This window comes from Dromaius novaehollandiae, chromosome 4, assembly GCF_036370855.1.
Source record: "Dromaius novaehollandiae isolate bDroNov1 chromosome 4, bDroNov1.hap1, whole genome shotgun sequence".
Lineage (NCBI taxonomy): Eukaryota > Metazoa > Chordata > Aves > Casuariiformes > Dromaiidae > Dromaius > Dromaius novaehollandiae.
This window is the reverse complement of record NC_088101.1, coordinates 19,439,247-19,465,783: the sequence shown is the minus strand read 5'-3', so window position 1 is coordinate 19,465,783 and position 26,537 is coordinate 19,439,247. Positions and strand designations below refer to the sequence as shown.

The 26,537-nt window shown below is 37.7% G+C and overlaps 2 protein-coding genes across 7 annotated transcripts in view; both read left to right on the top strand.

Annotated features, from left to right (window-relative positions):
• The window catches only part of CENPE (centromere protein E), a 38,078-nt gene extending 27,074 nt beyond the window's left edge, over window positions 1-11,004 (top strand). For all 4 annotated transcript variants that reach the window (XM_064510533.1, XM_064510532.1, XM_064510534.1 and 1 more), the window contains 10 exons: window positions 1,205-1,417; window positions 2,612-2,821; window positions 3,431-3,640; window positions 5,108-5,329; window positions 6,065-6,268; window positions 6,879-6,991; window positions 7,343-7,440; window positions 8,164-8,323; window positions 8,831-9,093; window positions 10,016-11,004. In XM_064510533.1, the coding sequence (XP_064366603.1) occupies window positions 1,205-1,417; window positions 2,612-2,821; window positions 3,431-3,640; window positions 5,108-5,329; window positions 6,065-6,268; window positions 6,879-6,991; window positions 7,343-7,440; window positions 8,164-8,323; window positions 8,831-9,093; window positions 10,016-10,113 (1,791 nt within the window). In that variant the 3' untranslated portion in view covers window positions 10,114-11,004. The remainder of the gene's footprint in view (window positions 1-1,204; window positions 1,418-2,611; window positions 2,822-3,430; window positions 3,641-5,107; window positions 5,330-6,064; window positions 6,269-6,878; window positions 6,992-7,342; window positions 7,441-8,163; window positions 8,324-8,830; window positions 9,094-10,015) is intronic.
• A 1,438-nt stretch (window positions 11,005-12,442) lies between these two features.
• BDH2 (3-hydroxybutyrate dehydrogenase 2) lies at window positions 12,443-26,364 on the top strand. Of its 3 annotated transcripts, none has more exons than XM_026108930.2 (10): window positions 12,443-12,520; window positions 14,645-14,725; window positions 16,285-16,363; window positions 19,700-19,796; window positions 20,358-20,466; window positions 22,114-22,174; window positions 23,446-23,559; window positions 24,107-24,165; window positions 24,844-24,936; window positions 26,095-26,364. In XM_026108930.2, exons 2-10 carry the CDS (start codon window positions 14,654-14,656, stop codon window positions 26,146-26,148), a joined length of 738 nt encoding a protein of 245 aa, XP_025964715.1. In that variant the 5' UTR covers window positions 12,443-12,520; window positions 14,645-14,653; the 3' UTR covers window positions 26,149-26,364. The 3 variants fall into 3 exon arrangements, with proteins under 3 accessions (XP_025964715.1, XP_025964701.1, XP_025964708.1); XM_026108916.2 differs by having other exon boundaries at window positions 12,453-12,555; XM_026108923.2 differs by lacking the exon at window positions 12,443-12,520 and adding an exon at window positions 13,621-13,721.
• Window positions 26,365-26,537: the final 173 nt, after the last annotated feature.

Genomic DNA, 26,537 nt, shown 5'->3' with positions numbered 1-26,537 from the left:
CATTCTATACCTGCTGGAAAAGCCTAATGGCTTCTAAACAACATCATTTAGGACCTTCCATTGCAGTGTTCCCTTCTGAGTCATAGCTGGGAGCCTTCCAAGTAATCACTGGTGTATGCACACAATAAAAAGGATCCCATATTAATGGAAATAAAGTATTACTAATCTGTGGAACCTGCTTCTGCAGAATATCACTGATGTCATCATCACATTAGTATTCAAAAGGCTATCTGCTTATATGGTTATTGAAAATAGACTGGATTATTGTATGAATGTTACCTTTTCTTTTAATGTTCAAAAAGGATATTTATCACTCCAGGGCACAAGCTAATCTAGGAAGAAACTTTCATAAGTAAGCTGATCTTATCCGTTGCAATGTTTCTTGTGCCATTTGCTTAGGTATCTTGTGTTTAGTGCCTGTTGGACACCAGGCAGTTACTGTATCAGTGCCAATGTTTTTATGGGGGTGGGAGAATTAGTGAATCCTGTTTGTTTTGACTAACAATCAAAGATGGAGGCAGTACTGGCTAATAAACTTAGACTGACTTTTTTGCTCTGAAATGTGTAATGTAGCTTCAAATAAGCAATACTTGACCTGTAGTTTACAGAGTGCCTTGATGCCTGTTTCATTTCTCAGCCTGCTCATATCTGCCTTTATGGAAGGTGAGGAGAGCTTTTCTAGAAAAGATTGCAAATGTTTGTTAGTCAAAGGGAGAGAGAAGGTGCAGAGTGCTAGTTACAATTTGCCTGGCAGATTAATGCACTATGAAGTCCAAAACAAGAGACATGATCTCCTTTCCTTCCTCAAAGGATGGACAGAGTAGGTCACCTCAGAAACTGTCCTGATAGCAGTCCAGCAGGCAAGCCTGCTGGCATAGGCAGCAAATTTGATCTTTGATGTTGGGTTGGTCTTGATGTGGTCAGAAAACCTAGATCACAAAAACGATTTGAGCTTGTGAAATGTGCTCTTCTGGATAACTAAGAAAACCTCTGCTCTTGGCCTGGCTTAGTGTTTTTGTCATATTTCTACAATGAGTCAAAACTGAAATCTTAGTCTTGCATCCTTTCTGTTGTAAAAACCAATGCATGCTCTAGGGGGTTGTCCTAGAATCTGATGATTTGTTTTAAGCGTCTGTTTAGAGCTTATCACTTTATTTTTCTCTTCTTTATCATGACTGAATGAATTTGTTTACCTTGCGCTTAGGAGCTGCTTGAAAAATTTCCAAACATGGGGAAGAGATATGAATGTCTCTCTACAATGTCTCTTAACCTAAAGAATGAACTGAATAGTCAGAAAGCACTGATAGCGGCGATACTGACTCGGCTTTCATCGGAGCAGAGTAAACAAGTCAAAAGGCTTCAAACCGAAAATGAGAAAATAAATGGTCATCTGCAGAGTTTACTAAACAAACTGAAGGTACCAACTTAATGCTGAATGTGTAGATAGCTTTATATTACTTTTATACTTTTGCTTAATAAGCTCTTAATATTAAAGGCTAGGATTCTTTATGCTCTAGCATAGATTTTACTGAATGCGTGCCTCATGGAAAATTGAACTGAAAGTTAAACCCTTTGCAATCCTGGAAAACTGAATCTCTTAAAATTAATCAGCTTTAATTTCTGACTGTAGTTCAGCTTCTTTGCAGAGTGTTATTTCATTAACATTAATTATGGAGAAGGTAAGTTCTGTTTTTGTGCTCCACAAATAAAATTATGGACCCCTGAGCACATATATCATTGCAAGGGAAAAAAGGAGGCATAAGACTCCTTGGAGATGTATATTTATTCTGTAAACCTATTTAGTAGTCCAATAATATCCCTGCGGCCTTGCAGACCTTTCCTAAGGTGCAGCACAGTGGAGAAACTGATTCAAATAAAAAAACTAAGAGAAAATAGGAAAAAAATCCTGTTAACTTGTGGAAAAGCAGTATTATTTTCTCCTGTTACTTTATTTAGTGTGAAAGGTGGGGTTTAGCTTGTTAATTTGTTTTCTTGGTAATAAAAATACTGGACATAGTCTTGAGAGCGTAAGTCCGTCATCTTCATAAATATCTATTGGCTTAAAAAGTATAACAAGCTTTCCGAAGAGCCTAATCTCCACTTCAGATAGGCTGTAGTTTGTCTCCTATTATCTTTTATCTGTAGATGCCTTTCAATTTCTGTAGTAGAAATGTTTAGGATATAAATAGGGAGCTCTGTCAGAACAGAGCTTTAAATAAGCATGGTGGTGATATTCTTGCAAATAACCTACACCTTTCATAACTGCAGAATAGAATAAACATAACAAAGAATACTTCAGTTTGTCTTTAGAAGTCTAGATGCATGGAAGGCTCTCCATGCATAGAGCCTTTTAAGCTTTTTGGCTTTTATTTAAAAGTCAACAGGAAAAAAAAATTGCACACACTGGAATTGCTGACCCAGCTGAATATCTTATGTGTTGTGTATCAATGTCACGTACGAACTTAAGACTGAGGTGTGACTGAGAAAATTCTTGTGAATCTGGGCTGGTAGAGTAAATAAACTGCTGAACTATAGAATTCAGAGTTTTAGCTGAGTGCGAGGTAACATTTTTGAAGCATACTCGCCAGTATATCCTATGCTTTTATAACAGTTTCTTTTCAGTCGTGTTTGCGGGAAGAAAGGAGACTATCACACCACTGTTAACAAGTATGAAATGGAATTGCTCGAGGAGAAGAGAAAACAAGATCAACTACAAACGCAAATTCATTGTCTCAAGAAGTCTTCTTTGAACCAAAGAGAAATATCTTCTCAAGATTTAAACATCAATGAATTGCCACAGAATTTGCGCTTGGATGCAGAGGTAGCATTTGTAACAAACTTCAGACAAAAGCAGATCTGCATATTGTGGGGCATGGGGTAGTGTGAATGTGCTAGTCCAATTGACATAGCTTTTTATCTGTTCAAACCTCACCTGGGGGGGAAAAAGGCCAAATTCATATCTTCACTTGTGCTACTAGCTCAATAAAAGTGAAGGCTATGTTTTTATAGTGACTCAAAGTGAAATTATTATTATAAAATAATGGGACAGATGTCTACTTGCTGTATAAAATACTTACTACCTGATATTAAAATGACTCTTAAAACATGAGGGAATCTTTTACTAACATACTTCCCCCTGTGTGTGCCCACTGCCACACCCCCCCCACACACACACCCCTGCTGCCAGGAATATAGGCTGTCTTTTCATTTTCCCAATAGGATATAATTTAAATATAGTGAACTTTCTTGTAGCTTAGCAAATACGGCGTAACTAGAAGCTAAAAGAGATTTACAGGAAATCTTAATAGTTAAGAGGCCAAAATGTATATTTAGGTGTGTCTTTTATTTACCAAAGCAATGTTTAAACTTGACCCCTTCTTGCTTCATTTTCAAACTGCTAATTTTTTTTTTTTTTTTTTTTTTTATAAAGAGCATTCTCAAAGATGTATCAGAAATGGAAAGCGAACTTCTTGGCATAGAAGCAGAATTGCAGCATGAAGAAAGTGCTAGAAAAGAAACGATGGAATTTTGGGAAGCTTGTTCTGGAACTCACTGTGGTGTAGAAGAACTTAAAGATAGGTTAAAGAAAGACAATGAAAGGCTCTTACAAGTCATTAATTTCTGGAATCCTAAAGTAAAGGTAAAAAGTTCGTCATTTCCTTCATCAGAAATGTAGTTTGTGTAAGCCATCTAAATATCTCCACTATCTGGTTTAAAAAACAAAAAAACTTTAAAGAATCATTAAGTTTATTTTTCAAATATCAGCACTTAATATCTTTGTACTTAATTGTAAAATCTAAAAATATTTAGAAAGCTTTGAAGCTCCCCCCCACCATACATCCAAACTTGGAAATTTGCTTTTATAAGGCTTTCTAGGAAACAACTGATGGCATTGTTTGTTCAAAATAGAATGAATCCTAAAAACTGTGTTGGAAATTGTTACATAGCTTTGCTTACAGAACTTTGAAGTCTGATGCAATCATTTCTTTTTCTTAAGGTTTTACGTGCAGAAGGCTGTCTATTCTCTTCAAGCCAACTTGAATGGCTAAAATAGTTTCTATAAAACTTAATTGTAGTCAGTATTCTTGCCCCTCTTCTACTTTCAAAAGATAAGCTATTCTAGAGGTGGTTCTGCCTTCATTGCCATCTTCTTTCCCTCCTCTTACCCTACTGCTCTTCACTTTTTTTTTTTCCCTGGGAAAAAGGACTAGGAAGTTGTTCTACTGGGTTATAAAGTGCATTATGATGATTTCATGTGCCTTTAAATTTATCAAACCCTGCTTAAGAACAGGTTATGGGAGGGAATCCAGTACCTACTGGTTAGTCGTTGGGAACAGTCTTTCTAATTCCCGGCACACACTTGGTCCTGGTCTGTTCATAATGTTAGTTTTTGTGCTTGTATTGGCCTGAAGTATGAAGAGCTCATCTTCCTCCTTCCTTCCATGTTCGGATTCAGTGCTGTCCCACCAAGTTCAGCCCATTTCAAAAAAAGCTCTGCTGCTTGTGTAAGAGTAATAGCCAACTTTGACTTTGGGGTTCCCCAGTGTTGACAGGCTTTTCAGAAGAATCCTTTGATGCATATATTTTATAGTTTAAAGCCTTTAAATAAAGAAAAAAATCCAGTATAATTCTGCCATTTGCTGACACATGTAGAGTTTTGTGAAGTTTTTTCTTTATCTGACATGCCAGGCGCATGGGTTACTGGAACAGCCCAATGTATGTCATTTCTCAAAGTTTCACATATTGTCATCAATTATTATATTCTAGTAAAACTTCTCCAGACAATTATGTTCTTTCTCTGCTACTCACATTCAAGAAGTCTCTCCCCTATAGTTCCTTTATTTCTATAATCTTAGAATTTGAGTTAATGCAGAAAAAATGGCAAGTTTGTTATGTGTGTTTCCTGCCCTACCCCCCTTTGGAAATAAAACCTAGCTTTCATTTCCTTCTAGTGATTCCATTTCTGGTAATAAGTACTTTCAATTGCGGTGCTGAAACAAGAATGTGACACTAAGACAAGCCAAGTTACTTATTTCTTTACTTATCTTATGTCTAAATGGTTCAAAAATAATTTCAGAGTTAGTTACGTGGCATTACTTAATTTCAGGTACTCCTTCAGCTTTCTTCAGAACTGGATGCTAAAACTGCTGATTATTGTAAAAGAACTGATGTTGAATGGAAATTAAGAAAAGAGAAAACTGAAGAGTTGCTTCAGGAGCTGCACGATATTAAAGAACAACTGGCACCTGGTGCCTCTGCCAGTCTTGTGTTAGAAGAAGAAAATTATAGACTTCATAACAAATTGAAGGCTGCAGAACAAGATAAAAAGGTCCAAAATTTCCTTCTAAAAAAAAAACTTTTTTGATGCTTGACTTCCAAGTAAGGGTACTTCAAACTGAGAAGAAAACAAATTGGGATTGATGGTAACTGTACATCTGTGCCACACAGCGCACTGGCTCAGAGTGCACTTGTTCTTGTAGCTGCTTCTTGTACTCAGAGTAGAATTTTAAGCTCTATTGCCTGTAACATGAGTTACTTAAATTGATTGTGTTCTATATACAGATAGATGTCAATCTAGAAACCGGCATGAAATGATCCCAGTTGTTTCTGAAGTATTAACTCTAATATTGTGATAGTGGTAACGTTTCCTTTAGGTATATGGTGTTCGCTATGTCAAACTGGGAACTTGGAGTCCTTTTCTTCTGCTCCCAAATTCTAGGAATCAGACATGCCCTTTTAAGGAGGGATGGGGGGATTAGAAACAACTAGATTAGAACTCAAGTTGGCAACTAGACACTTATAAACTTTTCCCTGTATCATTTTCTTAAATGGCACAGTTACCCTTGCTAAAGCAGTTTGTTTAAAAATAAATGAAATTCGGTGTTCCAGAGTACTAAAAGATGTCTCAAAGTCAGGTGGACAACACTAGACTGTATGGGAAGTGGGTTTTGGGGTGGTTTTTTTTTTTTCTTTTTTTCCTTTCTTAATTAAAAGATACCATATGCTGTTACACTGATATAACTCTTGGCATAACTTCTTATAACTGGCTGATATTGCTCAACAGGCTATGGAATTAAAAATCCAAAAGCTGGAAAATGTAATAAATGAAGTAGGAAAAAATGTCCAAGAAAAGGATGACAGGATAAACAAGTTACAAGAACAGATAAGAATGAAAACAGCTACAAGTGAGCTCACTCAACTTCAGGCCACACTAAACGAAACAGAGAAGTGCCTCAGAAGTGCCTTAACAGAGAAGCAGAGTCTCCAGGTACGAGCAAAATACTTTACTCCTAGTATTCTCTGTTGATGTGTCCAGGAGGGAGCACGCCTAAGGAAAAAGGCTGTAGAAGTGTAGCACTTGAAAGTCTATTTATTGTGCTGTACAGTGTTAGAGTAATGCACTGGCCTCTCAGAGTATGGAGTTTCACAGCCTGCCAATGCAGCTCTTGGACAAAATTTGGAGCCTGTGTTACCACATTAGAAGCTAAAGCTACTGCTTGTACAAAATGATGCATTTCTAAAACATTCTAAGCAAAAACTTAAAATTTGAAACTGAAGAATGGGTTATTTAGCTACATAATCTATTTGCATATTAGTTCAAAATTCCCAGACCTATAGCTGCAAGCAGGTCAACAAAAATTGCTAAAATATGGTTGCATGCAAAACACCGGAGCCTGGATGTCAGTGTCATTGCATTGCCAACTAATATTATGGTGCTACCTGGTAATGCAGGTGTGTTCTTACTCAAAATAACTTTCTGCTTCTAATCTTGTACAGCAAAATCTGGTAGGCCATAATAATGGTGCAAACCAAGCAGCCCCCAAATTCATTAGTAATAAGTAACAATCCTTTTTTCACACTAGATCTCTTCTATTTAGGCAAAATTAGATAAAGGTGCTGAGTTGTACAAAGAAGAAATCGATCATCTCAAAATGCAGCTGGTAAAATATGATATGGAAAGAATGAAACAATCAAACTCTTTTGATAAGAAGTAAGTTCAAATTTTACCTTGTTACACTTTAACTGTTTAGTTCTCTTATGTTGTGGAAAAAATCAGAAGCTAAGTTCATTTTTTTAGATATCCTCAGCGTTTATTCTAGTTGAATTCCAAAAAGAGAGATGTATACAGTTTTTAACCTGTCAAGTTGATTGTTGAACTCCTTCCCCACACAGCCACAAATTTCAACCAACGCGTGTTCAGCCATAAGCCAAATAACTGTTCTGACTAAAGATTTGTTCCTATTTGACAGCTCACTTGGAAATCAAACTAGCTCTCTGGCAACTTTAATAACTATCGAGCTGCACAAAATAGTGGTTTCTTTTCTCCCTTTCCCTGATATAGACTTGCTAATTATAAAGCTCTTGCGGAACACCAAGAAGAACAGTTGAGAAAACTAAAAGAAGAACTTCGAAGAGCACAGCAAGAGCAAGATGTTACAGGTAAATTCAAGATAAGTATAAGAGACTTTTTTTGTTACACATTTGATTTCAAGGTTATGTGGTTGAAGTCCAGATCAAGATGCAGGCTTTTTATCCCAAACTGGTGTGAGGAGGCTTGAGTGCTTTGGAAGATGAGATATAAGATAAAATGCAATAGCTGCTTTTACACTGTTAGAATCACTGTAGTTTGTGGGAGTGTTTTGTTGCTGTTGGAACTTTTTTTAGTTCTCTATTTGTTGCTGTTCTTTTAATTGTTCCAGCTGTGTTTGCAGTGTGACAAGAAATTGCAAGTTCCTTCTTTTTTGCAACTTCAGATCTTGCTTATACAGTTTTTTGTCCAAGAGCCCTGATGAGTTCTGTGGCTTATGTTGCTATTCCTTCCTGGATTGATTCCACATGTAAATAGCTAGTTCTAACCATAATCATGACATAATTGAAACTATTTTGATTCTAAATGGCTCAATGGAGAGTCTTTTCAGCTTCTTAATATCTCCCTTGCAGTGTGAATACTAGTGTGCATGTGTATAATAGTGTATAAATATATACTAGTCATATAGTATATAATATACGTTATGTATAATAGCTGTCATAATGGCACTGCAATCTATTCAGGTTTTACTTACAAGACGATAGGAAGGAATCTTGTATAGGCATGGCTTAAATACATTGATTTGGTTTTAAGTACTGTCCACATAACACACATTTGTATAAACTGTTTTCTAGTGGAGTTGGAAAAAACTCCTCAGCAATCACAAATACCCCTTACTTGTGGTGGTGGCAGTGGGATTGTGCAGAGCACACAAATGCTTGTTTTAAAATCTGAACAAGCTAAACTACAGAAAGAAAATTTGCAGCTGAAGAAACAAAATGATCTTCTGCTAAGGTAAGTATAAAGCTGATCAGCAACCAGTCAAATACTTTGTTGCTATTTAACTATGCATGCTGTAACTGTTTCTTTATGGGAAATCTATAGAAGTGAGTAATTTAAATCTAAGTGTGAGACCTAAAAGAACCCAGTGAATCTAAACCTTTAAACTTGGTGAATTATTGCCTATATTTATCAATTTGGCTTTGAGCTTTAAACTGTTTGCTTTTGTAACAACTTTTTTTTTTTTTAAATGGGTTTATCAAAAGCCAGAAAACATCCTTTGTTTAAAAGTTATATGGTAAAATTGTGGCACGGATACTTAACTGTTAAAAGGGAAAACAAAAAAAACACCATTATGCCTCCCAGATAACACTGATATTGCCATGCTAGGAGGCTTGCTTTGCCATGTATTGGTATGTCATCTGAAGGTACAGGATCTGTCTTGCCTGGGTTTTTCTTTGCCTAAAGAAGTTAGTTTAGATTTTTCTCTTCGTTATGTGTTCTTCCTTTTTTTCTGTTCAGTAATGAGCTTCAACTGAAAGAGGAACTTAGGAAATGGAAAGAAAGAGCACTAAAACTGAAAGAACGTTCCTCAAGAGAAACTACTCGGGAGACAATACCACGATCTCCAAGGAAAACAGTGCCATACTCTCTTAAAGAACAAATGCCTTCTCCCTCCAAGGAACCTATTTCTATGGAAACTGTGACTCAGGACACATCAAAGCCTCTGCCACTGACTTGTCCAACAAATTTTTTTGATAATTCCAACTTAGGTACACTAACAGGTACATAATACAATATTAGCCTCTTATTAAGATTAGTAGAGACAAAGTATAAAGAGTGGTCTGTGCTTGAGAGTAGGTGACCTGTACTTTCTCTGTTCAAACCTGAAACTTGCACAGTAACACAATTTTTTGAATGCCTAGTCACTTGATTGTTGAAGGGTTAACCAGCTGACACTATGAAGGTTATACATGCACTACAGATCCTAAATACTTCAATTGATCTTCAGGGGCTGAATGTCCAGGCATTTTTTCCCCTTTTGCTGCAGTGGAAGTGTTGATAATTGCTTTAGAAGGTGAATAAGCAGGGTATCATATTACTGGATAGATGATCTGGAATGTTTTGCTGCTTAACTTTGTCGTTTAAGCACGGACTTCTGGCAGAATTGATTCTCATGGACCACTGTCATTTATGCAGTGTTAACTGATTTCTAAACTTCTATATCAAGATGGCAGATTCTGGTCTTCGACACTGAATCTGTTCATCTGCCTTCCTCCAGGTGCAATAACAGTAGTTTTGATATTTTTCTCTCCAAGCCCTACTCATGATTTATTTTTGCCCTAGTGACTTCTTGGAAGGTCTTATAGTCGTCTGTACTAGCGTATTAAAACTGTTGCCTTCATTGTTACACCTTCTTTTAAAGACTTAGAAGACCCCAGCAGCTGTTCCAAAGACTTTATTGGTTTGAGGTATTAATGACAGACTGCCAGAAAGAATATGATTCCACTTGTTGCTGTTTCTTGTGATGGCCAGCTAGCTAATGGTACAAGCTTCCTCAGAATGTCATGCTCCTGTCTTTGAGATCAGAGGCAAGCTTTGATAGCTGACATCTAAAACACTAGTCAGGATTAAATTGCTGCATTTCTACTGCTTGTACAACTGGGAAAGTTTGTGTTTTACTTCAATGTTCTTGTTTTTTTGTAGATACACGACCTGCAGGAATAGAGCCTACAGAGGAACACCTTAAGCAGTGGTTTGGAACTTCAGAAAGAGATAAAGCCCCTGATTGTACCACTCAATAAAGGTGTTGTCTGTAAGCTGTCTCTACAGTGGCTGTACAGCTGGAATCCACATACACAGAAGATAATTGCCTCAGGTTAAAAGCCATCATCCTCTTCTACAAATTGTAGAAAGAGCTCTGGTAGCATATAAATCCCTTGCTGCTTGGAGCTGCTATTTCCCATGGCTGGAAAAGCTGAAATAGGAGCACATAAATGAAAAAGCAGTAATGTTGCCTGCAACCTGCTGATGCTGCAGTTGTTCTACCTTGGTCATTTTTTGGATGGCAGAGACAGCAAAGTCTATGTACTGAGGAGAAGATGGAAACGGGGATGGATCAAAAATACTCTACTGTGAAACTTCTCAGTTTTAAACTTTTCATTCTGTCATTCGTGGAACAGCCCTTCTCTGGGCTGTTGATTTTTGTATCTGAATGATATTGCAGTGGAAAGAACTGTTCTCACTAATTTTTTTTCCTCGGGATCTGTTTTTGTATCATGCTTTCATAGGATCATGGGAGTGGTGTTTTCACCACAATTTTAACCTTTGTATCTGAACACTGTAACTGAAATTATTAGTTTTCTGTTTATAAGGCACACAAGGTTTCATCTCTAATATTCTTTACAGTACTTCAGCAGTTCTGTCAGTTATGGTGCCAAGAATAACTCTGTATTTTGCATCATCTGCAGAGCTGGACATCTGAATTTTTTAACAATGAGTCATGGAGCTAAGTGTCGACAGGTGTTCTGTTCACTAGAGGAGCAGAAACAAACTGTGGACAACTTGGGCTGCAAGAAAGACTTTATATTTTACTATCCTGCTTATCTGCCTTGTGAGGCCTATTTCTTTTGGTATTTTCTGTATAAGAAGTTTTTTTTGATAATAAACTTGAATATATTCAATATTTAAAAATATTTTTGCTGGTCACCTCAGTTTTGTGGAGACAGGATGCTGATTAAGAATCTTATTTTCATCACTTCAGTCATCATGTTTCCTGTCTGTATCCTCTACAGTTTTTCTACAGTAATCATTTTCTGCAGTGGTATGTATTGTTTGATTTATTTATATATATTTATTATTATTTCTTTCTTTTCCCTCTGGCAGTCTTTCCTCTGTCAGGAAATGTTTGAAGTTTGAAAGACTAAATTCCCCCTGCCCCTCAGCTAAATAGGAATTTTATGCTCAAAACCTGAGCTTCACTCCTTGAAGAATGGAATCATCGTGAGATGACATAGTCATGGCTAACAAAAACACTTGCATCCAAAGCAGGCGTACTTATTTTATGGGAATAAAGATCTAAGTGGTGCTAGATATCTCCTTAAGTATTCCATTATGGGTTAGCCAAAACCAAGCAAATGACAATACTGACGTGTTCCTGAGCATGTAGCAATTAAATATTTACTGGAATAGCTCAGGGTTTTTTAAGCTGCGTCTTTCTTGGAACTGTTGCACAAGAATTACATGACAGAGGTAGGTACTTCTGAGATCTCTACTGAACACCCAGCTGTCTATTTACTTTGAACTGCTGGTAACTGCTGATTGCCAGGGCTGCTAAGAAGCTGCAAGTGTTTGTAGCTCTAAACCCTTGGAGGGTGTTTTGGAAATCTTTTAAAGAAATTACTAGTCAAAAATACACAAGTTCTAGATCCGCTTACTGAGTCTGGCATTATGGTATGTTGGTCCACACCACAGCCATAGATACGCAGGAGAAGTTTTATTTCCCTGGCAGAGTGGTAAACACAAAGCATTGCTTGTAATTTGCTTTGGCTACTAGCTTCTCTTTTCATTCCCTCTAATATAATAAATGACTAAAATTAATAAATAACTAAAATTAAAACTGAGTTTTTCCCTCCAGAAGGGAAATGAGGCATAGATCTGCCTTTTCTTTAATACAGTTTCAAATTGTTTTCTTATTAGTTCTTTCTTCTAGAATTAGAGATTTTTCTGGTGACCTGAGCTGAAGAGCAGGAGCCTATTACAATAGGTCCATGCCTGGATTCAGTAGGTAAAGGGTTAGGGACAGGAGGAGAAACGCTTTTAGAAACTTAGTCATTAACTACTTCGCAGTTACTGGGGAGATGATTTACAAAGCTAACAGTTCAGCAGAACTACAAAGTAAGTTCAATGCTACTGAAGTGTATTTTGTGTGTGTGGGGGGGGGTGTTTTTGTTTCTTTTTTCTTCTAAGCTTACTTACAGCAGTGACTCTTCTGAGGGAAATGTGCTCAACTGAAATTCAGCAGGATTCCGAATTTAAGAGTGTTATCCCAGCCATGCAGGAGAAAAGTCCCACTCTTAAACTTGTGAGTCCCACTAGATGGCAGCATCAAAATGTTTCTAAAGGAAATGACGCTGGTCTAGAGAAACATATCCTTTCAACTACAAATCCCACCAAGCACAGCAAAAGCATAAAACTTCCTTTCGTACAAAGGTCGGTAAGCATAGCAAGTTGTTTGAGGTGTTCTGGTGAGTGATTATATTGTTCTTTTTTAAATGCTTAATTCTGTTAGAATCACTATGGTGTATGTTCAGAAAACCTGCTAGTTTGAGAAATATATTGCTAGCATATTTTGCTTCCCAAGCATGTGAAGATGGTTTGAGGAAGTACTCTGGCTGACCAGGATTTTTCCACTGAAAAGACATACATGGCAGCAAAGGGTAATGATGAACTTCCTATGTCTTGAGTAAGGACTTTGAGGTGATTTTTCTGATACTCAGAACTTTTGCTAAAAATCAATAGAACTTTTCCCCAAATTTGATATTAGAGCAGATGCATTTTGTAAAACTTAGTATGTTAGAGAGAAACAGTGCCATCTAGACGTGTGCAGTCTGACTTTGCTTGGTTAACTGACTTGGTACTTTTCACTTCTAGTGACACCAAGGATGTATAAGGCAGGCTGAACTTCGTATAGCCTACCTTCAGAGACATCTGAAGAGACCTCTTTTTACTAGCCAACCTAAAAAAGGATTTTAAGATATTGTGGTCTCTCCCTAATTATAAAGGTGCATCTCAGTTATTGCTTAGTGATCTGTTTCCCCATGCACACATTCAGCTATAGCAAAAAGCCTGCAATGAGATGTTTCAATGTCCTGAAACACAGTATATAGCTTAGTCTGACTTTAAATCAAATGGGATAATGTTTTTTATATCAGAGTGGAAAGAATTTTTAAACTTAAATTTAAAAAAAAGAGTCTGGTATGTTGAATCTCAAACCTTCAAGTGAACATACCAGTTCTTCTGCAACTTTTGTCAGGAAAGGCTTCTGAGAAAGCAGGCAGAATTTCTGTTCAAGATGAAACCAAATAATTTGCTTTTGGTTGTGGGACATGAAATTCAAGTCACTAATCTGAGTCACAGCATAGATTTGAGCATCTCTAGATAATAGTGTTAACTGCTAATGCAGAGGATATTCTGGCATCTGTCTCTAACTTCTCAATGAAATACTCAATGTTTTGTTTCAATATGGGTTTGTGCATCTATTTAAAAACTGCATGTTCATGAAAAACCTTTCTGCACTCATAGCTGTGTAGAGAAACTTTGCTTTGCAGATCTTGAAAGCGTGGAAAAGGTTGCTTCTCATGTACTCAGCAAACACCAGAGATTGCACTCCAGCTGCAATCTTACTGTTTAGGTAATGGTTTGAAACATCTTGTTCAGTAATTTACTCCTTAAAGAAGCAATAAGCCTACTGAAACCATCTTTGAATCTGTGGGAGTGAAATGATGGTATTTGCTTGTACTTGTTTGTCTGCAGCTTTCCATGCAGTATTTCTTTAAACATAAAACCCTTGAAAGGGTGTGCCTGGGCAGCAGTGATGATTGCACTTTGCCTTTTGGCTGCTACTAGTTCAGTAAGGTGGAACCTCCTGGAGGAGGAAAATGACCTGCCTTACCCAGCACTCAAAAGAAGTTCTCCTTTTCCCCCCTACCCCTTGCTCCAGGCACACTCAGTAGTTCCCAGAGAACAAGCAAAGTGGGGGAGAGACAAGAGAGAGTTTCATTTTGCCCTCACCCCCTCGCCTTGTGGAGCAGGGAATCTGCAGTGCTGGGAGATGCCCAAGACAAGTCAGAGCAGACACAGAGGCAATGGAAAGAAAGACATTTTGTGAAGCCCAGGAGGGTCTTGTCCAGAGTTTGTTGCAATCTAGGAAGTCAGTGTTTGGTGTGAGGGGAGAAAAAGAAAGGCTTGCTTTTTAAGAACACAATGTGCAATGGAGAGACTAGTTTATAAGCTATTTTATTTCTATTCTGCTTCATCTCAAATTTTTCTCTGTTCATGAAAACATAAATTCTAGTTTCTGTTATAATACAGCTTGGCTTTTGAGTTCAAACACCTTTTTTGTCCTTTTTTGGTCCTTATGGATAGAAACAAGGTTGAGGCAGTCTCACCTTAGAACACTGGCTGACTCAGGGTCACATCATAACTGAACAGGACTCCAATTTGAGAGTAGAAATGCTTGGATCATCAGGTTTTCAGGATGCGCTTGCGTGTGTTTCCCTGGGAGTGATGATGTTCATTCTTTTAAAGTTTCTGTGACATCTTCTGCCTGCACAGGTTGGCAATATGGGTCGACTTGATGGGAAGATAATACTACTGTCTGCAGCAGCACAGGGAATTGGACGAGCAGCTGCTATCGTAAGTTGAGGAAAAATTTGTTCTTTAGGTTCCTGTAACCCTAACTAGCTCTCTTAGGCAGGCTTGTCTAATAATACCTGCACTAAACAAGCTCTTAAATTAGTAAGCCACAGGTGAAGCCAAGGACAATCTCAGAAATAGTCATTGAAAAATTCAAGAAAGAACATAGTCACTATACAGTATCATTTGTTCTTTGTGCTGTCTGAGCTTCTGGAAGTTTTCTAAGGTGAATAGTGGTATTAAGCAACATGGGCAGCATTTGAAAACAACTGCAACTACTTTTCTAGCAATATGGGGTGATGCTATCTGTACCTCTAATCAAACATCTCTGCTTCTTTGTTTTGGGAGAAGATGATTAGGATAGAAGGTGAGTTCCCTGTTATAAGGCTGAATACTGCAAAGCTCCTGTGTTGCAGAGCCAGGATGTTTTATGTACACTGATAGTTGATGTAACCAAGTCTAGGTGATAAAGAACACAGCTACAAGGTTGTTCATGTGAACAGCTGTGAGAAACACTTTAAAAGTTGTAGTTAGTTATTGTTAAACAGAAACTTCTGGTTAATTTATAACTCCTTTTGGCCAGTTCTGCATCTGTCGTTTGTTTCCTTCTTAGCAGATACTGAAATAATTCTGCTAGTTTCTCTAGCTCCACAATGTAATAAACAAACCATGAAAAGCTTCTATAAACAAGAATTTTGCCAGACTAGTTAATTTCTTGTGCAACCTTTTCTGCACTTCCATTAAAACACTCAGTTCAGGGAGCAGGTCATTTTCCTGACGATTTCACTTTGTAAATTCCCAACAAGCTATGGAAAGGGGTAGCACATTTAATGCCTCTATCCTCTTAAGCTGTACTAGAGACAGTTATTTTGAGGATAAGAGGTACAACATTGTTTTCCTGCTGGTCTGAGACTTCAGAAGACTTTTTGAAGTACAGGTTACTCTGTTTTGCACAGCTATCATTTTATCAGTAAGTACAATTCAAAGGAGGCATGTTTTGAGGGGTATATCAGCAATAAAGGAATATCTCAAGTCAAGTATTAAAGAAATCATGCTTCTAAATTTTGCTCTATTCAGTGATTTGGATGTGAAGGACCTGATTCAAGTTTATATATCATAGTTTCTTCTCTTAGATGGTATGTAAAAATATAACTTCATTTACAAATGGTGTAACTTCATTTAAATGCAACAGTACAAACTTAATTCTAGTCCTACGCATTTGGAACATCCTTGCTAGCACACATGCAGCTAGTAAGGGCGATAATAACAATAGCTGTATTAGTCTGGTTACTGTTTCTGATGCTTTATTTATGGGTTTGTTATCTTGAGGAAAAGATTGTAAATCTCTCTATCTTTTAGAGTTACTCAGTTGTCCCCAGGACATTTGTCAATTGCTGCTCATCACTTCCTCGTATGTCCAGAATGAAAAGTAGAAGAATGGTTGCCTTCGGCCAACTTTTATTTCAATCCAAAAAAGAAATGAGAAGGAAACAGTCTTTATTCCTGTTAAAATCTGTAATATCCAAGTGCAAACTATTTATTTTGCTTGTGTTCTTCAGGCTTTTGCTAAAGAAGGAGCCAAAGTTATTGCTACAGACATTGATAAGTCTAAGCTGCAAGAACTGGAGAAATATCCAGGTAAATGATCTACAGTAGACATTAATTCAATTCTTGCAAGTTTTGTTGTAGGCAGGCTGAAATATAATTTGAGGCTATGGCAAACTTTAAAAGGCAGGAGAAAAAAAATATTCAGAATAATTCTTTAAATATTGGTATTGCTTTATTCTGTGCTGTAGAATGGCAGGGACTTTGTATGTAAAATGCAGGTATTCAACTGTAGTATCAGCATTTCAGATGGAATATTCCAGGTATGTGGAATAACTTTGTTGGTTTTGAGTGTCACAGAAGCAGTTGATTTCCGCTTTCCAGAATGGCACCTCTTTTGATTAGCTGGAATGGAATGCTTTTCCTTGAACATAAGAGCTAGCATTTGGCTATACAAAAAGTGGATTTAGTGTCTTGTGTTTCCATTGACCATACTTAGTAAGGAACGCATTAAAACTATAGCTGCCTGGTAGGAATTGATAGGTCTGTAGAAACAAATTCCACCAATACCAGATAAGCCTGTTTTTGTTAGTAGAAATGCTTGGGTTTGAAGATTGTTTTCTTCCTGATATCACAAGAAGAAACTCCAAAGAGTAGTTTTTGTATAGCTGTTTTCCTTAATTATAAAAGTGACACAAGTAAGAGGGCATCATTTAAAATAAAGAATTTATCAATCTTAAAATAAAAAATAAGACAGATAAATATCATAACAGAAAATACTTCCAAATTTGATGCAAGGACATGATTGCTGGACTTTGATTTCCTATTATCTCAAAGTTTTAGCTTCAGTCTTGGACTGTAGGCAGATACTGTTTCAGATCCAGCTGCGTTAGCTGACGGTATCACCTTTACACAGCTAAGCTAACCTCTGAGCTACTCTTACAGCTCTGCTAGTATAGCAGCTCTGCTAAAGGCATCATTAGTTCAGGTAACTCAGACTGTGGAGGCTAACCTGGCAGATGCTGCCTGAAGCAGATTAGGGAGCGTTTGCCCCATCTCCTCTGCAGAAAGTTGTCTGTTTCTGCAACAGGCATGGGTTGGACAGTAAACATACGCAAAAAACCTTTTCCCTGGCACAACTTAGAGTGAACATCCATCTCCCCTCTCACTGGAGTTCCCTACGAGCAACCTCTTTGTAATTCTTTAGGAACTTTGGGACTTTCCAGCTTTGTTCTGAGGGTGTTTAGGAAAGTGTTACACTTTAAACTATGTGTTGCCTCCCCTTGGCTAGTATGTTCAAAAGGAAACAGAGAGTTTTCCATAAACTCCCAGCCATTTCTGTTCTTTTAACATATTAGTTAAACCCTAATTCATTAAGGCTTGGTGCATAATGGTCTTTGAATTTAATCCAGGTGAAGTGACTCCACTGCTGATGTTAGTCACTAGCCTGTAGTCTTACTAGTTGCATCATCATATATAAATCTCTTCACACACATATGTATCATTTAACAAAGGCATATAAAGCATGTTCATGGACTTACCAGTTTGGCTTCAAAAGATGCAGATTTTTTTCTCCATTTGAAACCAAATTCTCCCATCACTTAGACATTGTTCAAATGCTTTACAGCTAGCTTTACAGCATTTCATGGAATCATGTAGGTTGGATGGGACCTCCAGAGACTGTCCAGTCCTATCTCCTGCTCAAAGCAGGTTGTTGGACCAGGCTGCTCAGGGCCATGTTTGGTTGAGTTCTGAATATCTCCAGGGATGGGAATTCCACAGCCTCTCTGGGCCCCTGTTGCAGTGTGACCACTGTCATGGCAAAAAACCCCAACCAAACAAGAAGTCCTTATGTTGAGTCAAACTTTTCCATGTTCAACTTCTTTCTATTGCCTTTCATGCTGTGGGCCTCTGAGAAGAATCTAGGTCTATCATCTGTACACCCTCCAAATAGGTAGACATTTATAGATTGTGTGTTGCTACTTGCACATGATGAAGCTGTGGTTTGGGGCACGGCTATTCTGCACTGGATGTCCCTTAGTCCTAGATGCAGGCTATGCCATGCCCAGGCTGTGGCAAAGGCATAATTTGCAGCAAGTCTTAGGGTCCTGGAAGCCTGATTGTACTCACTGAGGGAAACTGCTGGAGTACCCCATGGCTCTTCCTTTTCCACACTTCCAGGTTTCCTTTTGGAAGGAAAGCTAGTGCATTTGAGAAGGGGGGCACAGCCCGATGTTTACTGTCAGCATGGAGTTGGGGTGCAGGCAGGGTGTGTCATGGAGTATACTTATTCCATAGCAAGGTCTCAGTCTTGACATCGGTGAGAGAAGGTAGTTGTGTTAGATTACTGGAAGCTTCTTATTTAAAATTATATGCAGATTATATCATATCATATATTACAGCTCATCTGGAAGTGTAGTTTGTTTACTCTGCACTTTTCATTTCTGGATAGCACTGCTGTGGCTGGCCCCCTTAAAACATTTCTGTTGAAGAGGAGTTGGTTCTATGGAAAGGTGTTTGGGAGAGAGCTGCACTTCTCCCTGTTTTGAGGTCATTACATTTCTCAGTCTCTCAGTGAACTTCTCTGAACAAAACAGAAGGATGATGATGATTGTTTTTAGTATCAATGGTTTTCTTGAAGGTACAGCACAGACACAACCAGTGTGATAAGCACTGACAGCTGTCGGGAGCTAAAATAAGTAGGGCCTTATAACAAAAAGTAACAAGTTTCCAAGTGTTCGTTGGTTGGTTTTTTGTCAAATAATAAATAATTGCAAAAACTTGAACATCGTGGTTTTTAAACTACCTTTATTATAGAGGCAGTCAATCTGTTACAATTCCTCTTCATTTCTGTTACAGCTATGATGTCATCCCAGGTTATGTAAAGTTAATAATGGCTTATGCAAAAGCACTTTTCCTCATCAATTAGATGTTATAAAGCTGATACATATGGATAGATGGCATGTAATCTGATCATGATGGCATGTGACACCTGTAATTAGTTCCAAGGAATTATTATTTTATAATAGTGAGCATGAAAGCTTGTTAGGATTATACAGACTCTGTAATTCTTTAGTCTGGAAGTACAGCAGAATTCAAATGCACTGGAAATGGCTTTTATGGTAAAAGACACTAACTCATCTGCCTGTGTGATGCTATGTGACAATCTTTTAAAGACCCTTCTGAAGGTTTAAACAGCATGACATGCTATTCATTGCTGTCCTGATTTAACCACTGCATTACATTACATTACACTAATGATCAAGCGTAGCTGTCAGTCAGTCAGTCTCCATGTCTTGTTGCACTGATGAGAGGGGACCGCTCCTGACAAATCGCTGAGTTGAATGGGAGCTGCAGTCCTCAGCACTTCTGAAAATTAAACTGCTGATCTCTACCCAAAACAGTGAAATAAATACCATGTTTTTACAGGCATTCAAATACAGGTTCTGGATGTCACCAAAAGGGAACAGATAGAAAATCTGGCCAAGGAGATTGAAAGGATTGATGTCCTCTGCAACATTGCAGGGTAATCGGCTTCTATTTCATCCTCCTCCTTTTTCCATTTTTCCCTGTCTTCCAAAAGTACTTCCTTTTACTTGAATGCCTGTTATTCCTTTAATGAGTTTTATACCTTAATATAAATTTTCATGTGTTTTCATCAAAACTGATATCTTAGTGTGCGGTCGTGCTACCCAGGCCAAGATAAAAACAGTTCTGGAAATTGAACTATTAAGTTCACACACACATGCACGCACACACCCCCACACCCAGCTCTATGGGTACCTTGTACTGATTCCTTTGGCCCCCCTGACACCACAGCGAGCAAAGCTGCTGCTCTGCCTGTGCTGTATTTATTTTTTGGAATTTCACTATTACCACACACTTTTCTGCACATATAGGATCTGCCTCAGGTCACTGTTACTCATTAGAAGAAATATACTGTTGTATTGCTTTCTTGAGAAGAACTGTTGTGCCTACTTTATAGGGTTGGAAGGGTTACCTGTTACAAAAAAGCAATAGAAAAATGTGCATACAAAGCCGTAGATTTGTAAACCAGACAATAATCCATCTTATGTGCTTATTCCAGGTTTGTTCATCATGGAACCATTCTGGAGTGTGAGGAGCAAGACTGGAATTTTGTTATGGACCTCAATGTTCGCAGCATGTATCTAATGATCAAGACATTTCTTCCTAAGGTAAGTCTCTGTTGCATTGTGTTTAAAGTGGGACAGGTCTAAGTCATTGGCACTGTGACAGCATGGGATTTGGGATAAAAATGTGAGTATGCAGCTTTGGATAGAGAAGGCCCTTAAATTAAAATGATCCTATTCTAAAGCATTCTCAGTATTGTCTAAACCTTCAAGTAGACGATATAGCTAAAGGAAATTATAGAGATGATCAATTTAGAGGTTTTGCCCTGAGTAATTCGTGAGTAAAATTCTCCAAATACAGCGCAGCAAGAGAGCCAGTGTAACACAATACAGCAGGACACACAGCTACACGCTATGTAGCAAAACCACTGCTACAAAGTATTTAAAAATATACATTAACATGAATCTCTTTCTGCAAATGGGAAAACTATCCTATGAGGCAGTTCAGTGCCACGGATGGCAACATGCTGGTTATGTGGGAACAATAATTAAATAAACAATCTAGCAGCTTGAGAACTCTTGCTAAGTCCAAGCTTCTGGACTACAAAAGCTTGGGAACTGAACAGTGTTTGTTTCCTGTGAATGCAAAGGCCAGAGCTGGTAGCCATCACCACGGTGACGAGATGATTTCCCCCCTGAAATTTGCTCTAGTCTTGGCTTTTTTCATCTGATCTTCACTTTCAAAGGCCCCTTTTAACTACTTTAGGCACCTCAGGTTTGGGGATGCCTAAAAAGTTTAGAACTTTCACAAACTCAGCTACAATTCCAAGACATCAGAGAGCTGGGACTTAGCCTTCTCCAAAGCAAGAAAGATTTGAATGGAATCGATAGAAGAGTTACACTGGTAAATGGCATGAGACCAATGTCCATGTAGTATACTGGACAAGATGGCAATGATTCAGAGGTCACTAAGAACCTACAGAACAGCTCACAGCAGTGGGTATGTGTCAGTAAAAACATTCAACTTCGAATCACGGAAGCCTCATTATATAAACGTGATTGAGTGGGAAGTTTCATGTGAAGAGCACATGCCCTGTTGCATGTGTGGATTCACATCCAGCTTTACTGGTCAATGACATTTTACAAAGGTAAGCAGCGATCTTAAATTTCCCTAGAAAGGTAACTTCACCCAAATTAACTAAATAGCTACACTGGGATTATACAGAAGAACTTGTGGTCATTTTGTTTTTAATTTCCTGCTTTAATTTTCCATGCTTTCTTATCATGCAACTTGGAACAGACTGCAGTAATTTTGTTTTAATACTCCTTCCTATCAATTCAGAAGGAGATAAACCTTGGGGCAGGCGAGCAGCAGGAACATTATATCTTGTCCTCAGCCTGGTTCCTCTTCATTTTATTTTAAATACACAAATTCCTTGGTGGTCCAGAGTGAAGCTGATGTCGGTCCTCCATATTTTAGTGATTCTGTCTAGATATATGGAGAAGGAACAAAATACTTCCCTATCTTCTACATCACTTTTGAAATGCTTTAGGAGAACTTATGAGAGTCTCAATTTTCTTTACTATTTCAGTCAGTAGATCAAAAAGATAAGCACTTATTTATGCTAATGAAGCTATGTTATCCTGGATATCAGTTACATTTAGGGCTGTTCTAGAAGTTATGTGCTGTTCTGCTGGGCCTGCAAGTGACAGAATAGTTCACATTTGAATGATACAAGTATTCTCTTGCAGATGATTAAGCAGAAATCTGGAAATATCATAAATATGTCTTCTGTGGCATCCAGCATTAAAGGTCAGTAGCTTTCTAGAGCTCCTTTTATAAATTTTTCACAGTTCTAAAATATCCTCCTGACACTCTAGGTCTTTAGAAATTTGCATATCCAATTTGGAGAAAACCTTCATAAGGCTCTATGTAATGGAGTGCCCTTGATTTTGATCCTTGGTGCATGTGCTTGATGAAGCATGTTGTAGTTACGTTGTTATGTAGCAACTGCTCATTCAGCACACAAAATGAGCTGCTCTCAAGGAACAAGTTGAAGCTTTGCAGTGAAAAGAGGTGGCCTGTAGACATCCTGTTCACTTGTTGTAGGTAAGGTTTTGTGAGAGAATTACAGGAACAGAGGGCATCCCAGGAAAGGAAACTGCTACAGAGTTGGGCCTGGTGCTGACTTCTATTTAGGTTGCCCAGGTGGTCACTGTGCTCCTTGTTTTCTGATTACCCAGTGGAAAGCCCCTACAGCCTGCTTTTTATGACTATGCAACTCTCACATGTCAAGGAGAAAGACATGATAATGCCACTGCACAATGATATGAGAAGAAATTCTTCAGTCTTCCTTTTAAAAAATAATAATAACTTCAGATGACAAGTGTAAGACCTTAGAAAAGCCAAAAAGTTAGAGTAACCTGCAGGGTGTGAAACAATTATGTGAATTAAAAATAAAAAAAAAATTGTACAACTTTGCTTTTAGAAGGCACTATCCAGCCTATGGAGGGATGCAGCATTAAAAAAAGGAGGTGGGGGGGGCAGAGGGATATATAGACCACATACAAATGCACAGATGTAAAGTTGCATAAGCACTGAAGTCTGTCTTGGTCTTTGAATTTTTGAATCGGTGCTCTGAATGATTTGTGTCATTCTTTTTGTCAGTTTGTATTAAATAAAAAGGAATTACTCTTTCAGTGATAACTTGCTATATATGTACTTCAGAGAAACAATAAATAACTAACAATTACGTAGGTGCTATAGCTGTGTTTCCCAGAGAAAACTGAGGTTAGTAAACAGATGGGCCTCTATGCTTCCTGAATTTTTGTTTGCTCATTCTGTTATTTTTTTTTCTAGGTTACTTGCCAAATTTATACTTCTGAAAAATACTGTGCTTTATCCTCATCTATGCCTGTGGAGAATTTTAGCTAGCCTACCCTTGTAGAAACACTGTGTGCTACAGGAAATGCTTGAGTCAGAAGCAAATGCATATAGAACAAACTTGTCTTTTTTTTTTTTTCTTCTTCTTCTTCTTCTTCTTAATATGTTTCCATGCTGCCTTCACACCAACCTCCTGTTAGGAGTTGTGAACAGATGTGTATATAGTACTTCTAAGGCAGCAGTTATTGGTCTAACAAAGTCTGTGGCTGCTGACTTCATTGAACAAGGCATCAGATGCAACTGTGTATGTCCTGGTAAGTACTCTTACAATATTTTTGGAAACTTGGAGCAGATACTAAAAAAACATATGGCTTGATTTAGTTTGACATTAGTAATGAACAGTAGACTTACAAATGGTAATTAAAGTTACCGGGGTCAAAAAAAACCCAAGACATATTTCCAACATCTCTGAGATATAAAATAGAAAAGTCATTACTTTTATAATTAGGCTGGGCTGTACCCAGGCCAGCACTCTTAACCCAGCACTGAGACACCTAAGCATATGCATGTTGCATAAGCATTACATGATATTTATGTGTTTATTTGTCTGGAAGTTAAAAGCAGTCTAGGGCTAGCTGGCAGGCTAGCTATTGTTTAACAATCTGAAAAGTATGGAATCTCACTTTCAAAACATTCTGTCTTTTATTGAAAATTAGGTTCCTATGCTGAGTTGATAATTTTGCAGTCTTTCTCCTACATGTAATGTCATATGTTGTAGGTGTTAAATGCATTACATGGATTCTTTGTCATGATTGTTGATACACTTCACTTTTAATTATTGAATTTCAAATTTTTGTTTAGGAACTGTTGACACACCATCTCTACAGGAAAGAATTAAAGCCAGGCCTAACCCAGAACAGGTTAGAAAGCAATTTGATCTTGTATATACATGCTGAACACCTTTAAAAACAAACAAACAAAACACACTGCACTTCTGCCCAGATTCCAGAATATCCCATATTTCAGAGTACCAATGGTAACAACAGTGTCTGCTTCAATAATTTGATCAGTTTGTGCTCAAGCTGGGGTCTTAAAATGCATCATAAGGCATTTGCTTCGTGAATGCAGAGGGTCTGTCATCTGTGGAAGAATTTGCAGCCATTGCTTACAATATGCAGTACAAAAATAGAATACATTCACTTCTTTGGCATGTGTCAGCCGCAAACTAGTGCACAACCATAATACAAAGGACATTCTGCTATATGCTTTTAAAAATGATTTAGGATCTTCCATCATACTAAGTAGATAACTGAATCCTCGCTTGACGGCCCTGGGAATATCTACCAACAAAGGAAAAAGAGCTTCTGTTGGCTTTGGCTGGAACCAAAGGTTTAAGTCTACTCTGAATATTTCTTCCAAACGGAAATTCATACCATTAAGTTACCCTTTTAGTTTCTTTTTCTAGCATAGAATCCCTGCCCAGCATTAAAGTTTTGACCTCACGGCTTGTTTCCAATGTTGCTTTGTACATGTCACACAATAATTGGATAAAAATATTTGTTTGGGTTTTTTGATACACCCACTGCTCTTATGTCTAGGCATTGAAAGACTTTCTAGCCAGACAGAGGATTGGTAGGATTGCTACTGCTGAAGAAGTGGCCCACCTGTTTGTGTATTTGGCCTCTGATGAAGTAAGTACCAGACAAAATGAAATTCTCTGTCACAAAATCCCATGCTACCTTGCTGCCTCACAATAGAGAGCATCTATTTTAGGAGGACTGATATTGTCTTTGAGCTGAATTATTACAAAAATAGAAAACTGGACGTCTTTTACTGAGTTCAACCTGTGATACACAAAATGCTCTGAATGTTGATGATGATTAAGGTGTTATGTACTTGGAACCATAGCTTGGATGTTTTGTGCCCAAATCATTCTGAACAGTAGCAGAAATGATCTTCTCTGCTGTTCTAAGCAGCTTTATTTCCACCATAGCTGGAGCATGTTTTAGAGGTAGGATTGGTGCAGTTGTCACCCAGCTGCACTGTGCAGGGGCAAATGTTTGTGCAGAACCGCTGGAGATTTTAGCAGAAGTTCTAAGGCTCAGAATGAGCATTCTCTTTTGGCATAAAGGAAACAATAAACCCATTGTAGTTGTTATAGACCAAACTCATGATGACTACTAGCAAATAACAACAAAAGCACATCAGGCTTGTTTCATATACTGTGCTACAAATTTACTGTGGAGCTAAAATTGGACTGGACTCCACTGGACTTGTCCAGCAGTCCTAGAGAGCATAACAAAATATGGAATTAATTTGGTCTTAGTGTTTCCCTCTATCACTGATCTGTTTCTCATTTTCATCTTGGTTTACTGTTTCTGTAAAGCTGCTAATTGAATGCTTCAGTACTGACCTAGAGAGAAGATTGTCACCCTCTCAGTTGCTTACCTCACTTTCTGCATCATCTAAATTTTCATTTAAGTCTCCCTATAATTATTGGCTGACTTGGTCAGATTCTGCTCAGCTGCATAGTGCTAATAACATCAGTGTAAGGTATTATTGCTTCAGGTGAGCTCTCTGAAATCCACCTTCCGGGAATTCTTATATTCAGGATGTATCATCATCTTAATGCCTTTAGTAATGATTTTCCTATATTCCACTGAGTTAGGTGAAAGGCTTCCATTTGTAAGTATTCTATATTTCTCTGTGTATTTGGATCTCCTGTTTTGTTTAAAAAAAACTTTGTATGAAAAGAAATCAGTTTCTGATAAAGTTTAATTAGTATTTTCCTGTACTTAATAGCCATGAAGTATTAGTAAAATTCATTGTTACTTTTTATATAATTTCAGTCTGCCTACATGACTGGCAATGAAGTAATCATCGACGGAGGGTGGAGCTTGTGATTGAGCCTATCTGCAAATGGAAATTCCTACTATGAAAGGCAAAAAATGGAGAGAATCACATTTCTCAGTTAAGATAGTTTGCAAAGATTTAAGTCACTAACATGATGTTTTTTAAAACAAATTCAGTGCATTTTTACCACTCTGTAATCTCTCTCTAAATTGATCTTAATGATATGCTAATAAATATTCCCTAAATAGGGAAACATTGGAGTAAAATGTACTTAATGTGATTTCTTTTGTAAGAATAAGACTTTAACCTTTAAGATATCAGTGTTCCAAGAATATTACTTAATGTACAAAATCTGAGTCTTGTTTTAAGCAAATCTAATAAATGAAAGGAATTAAATACTACCTTTATTCCCAGCCTCCGAAGTATATGCATATACTTT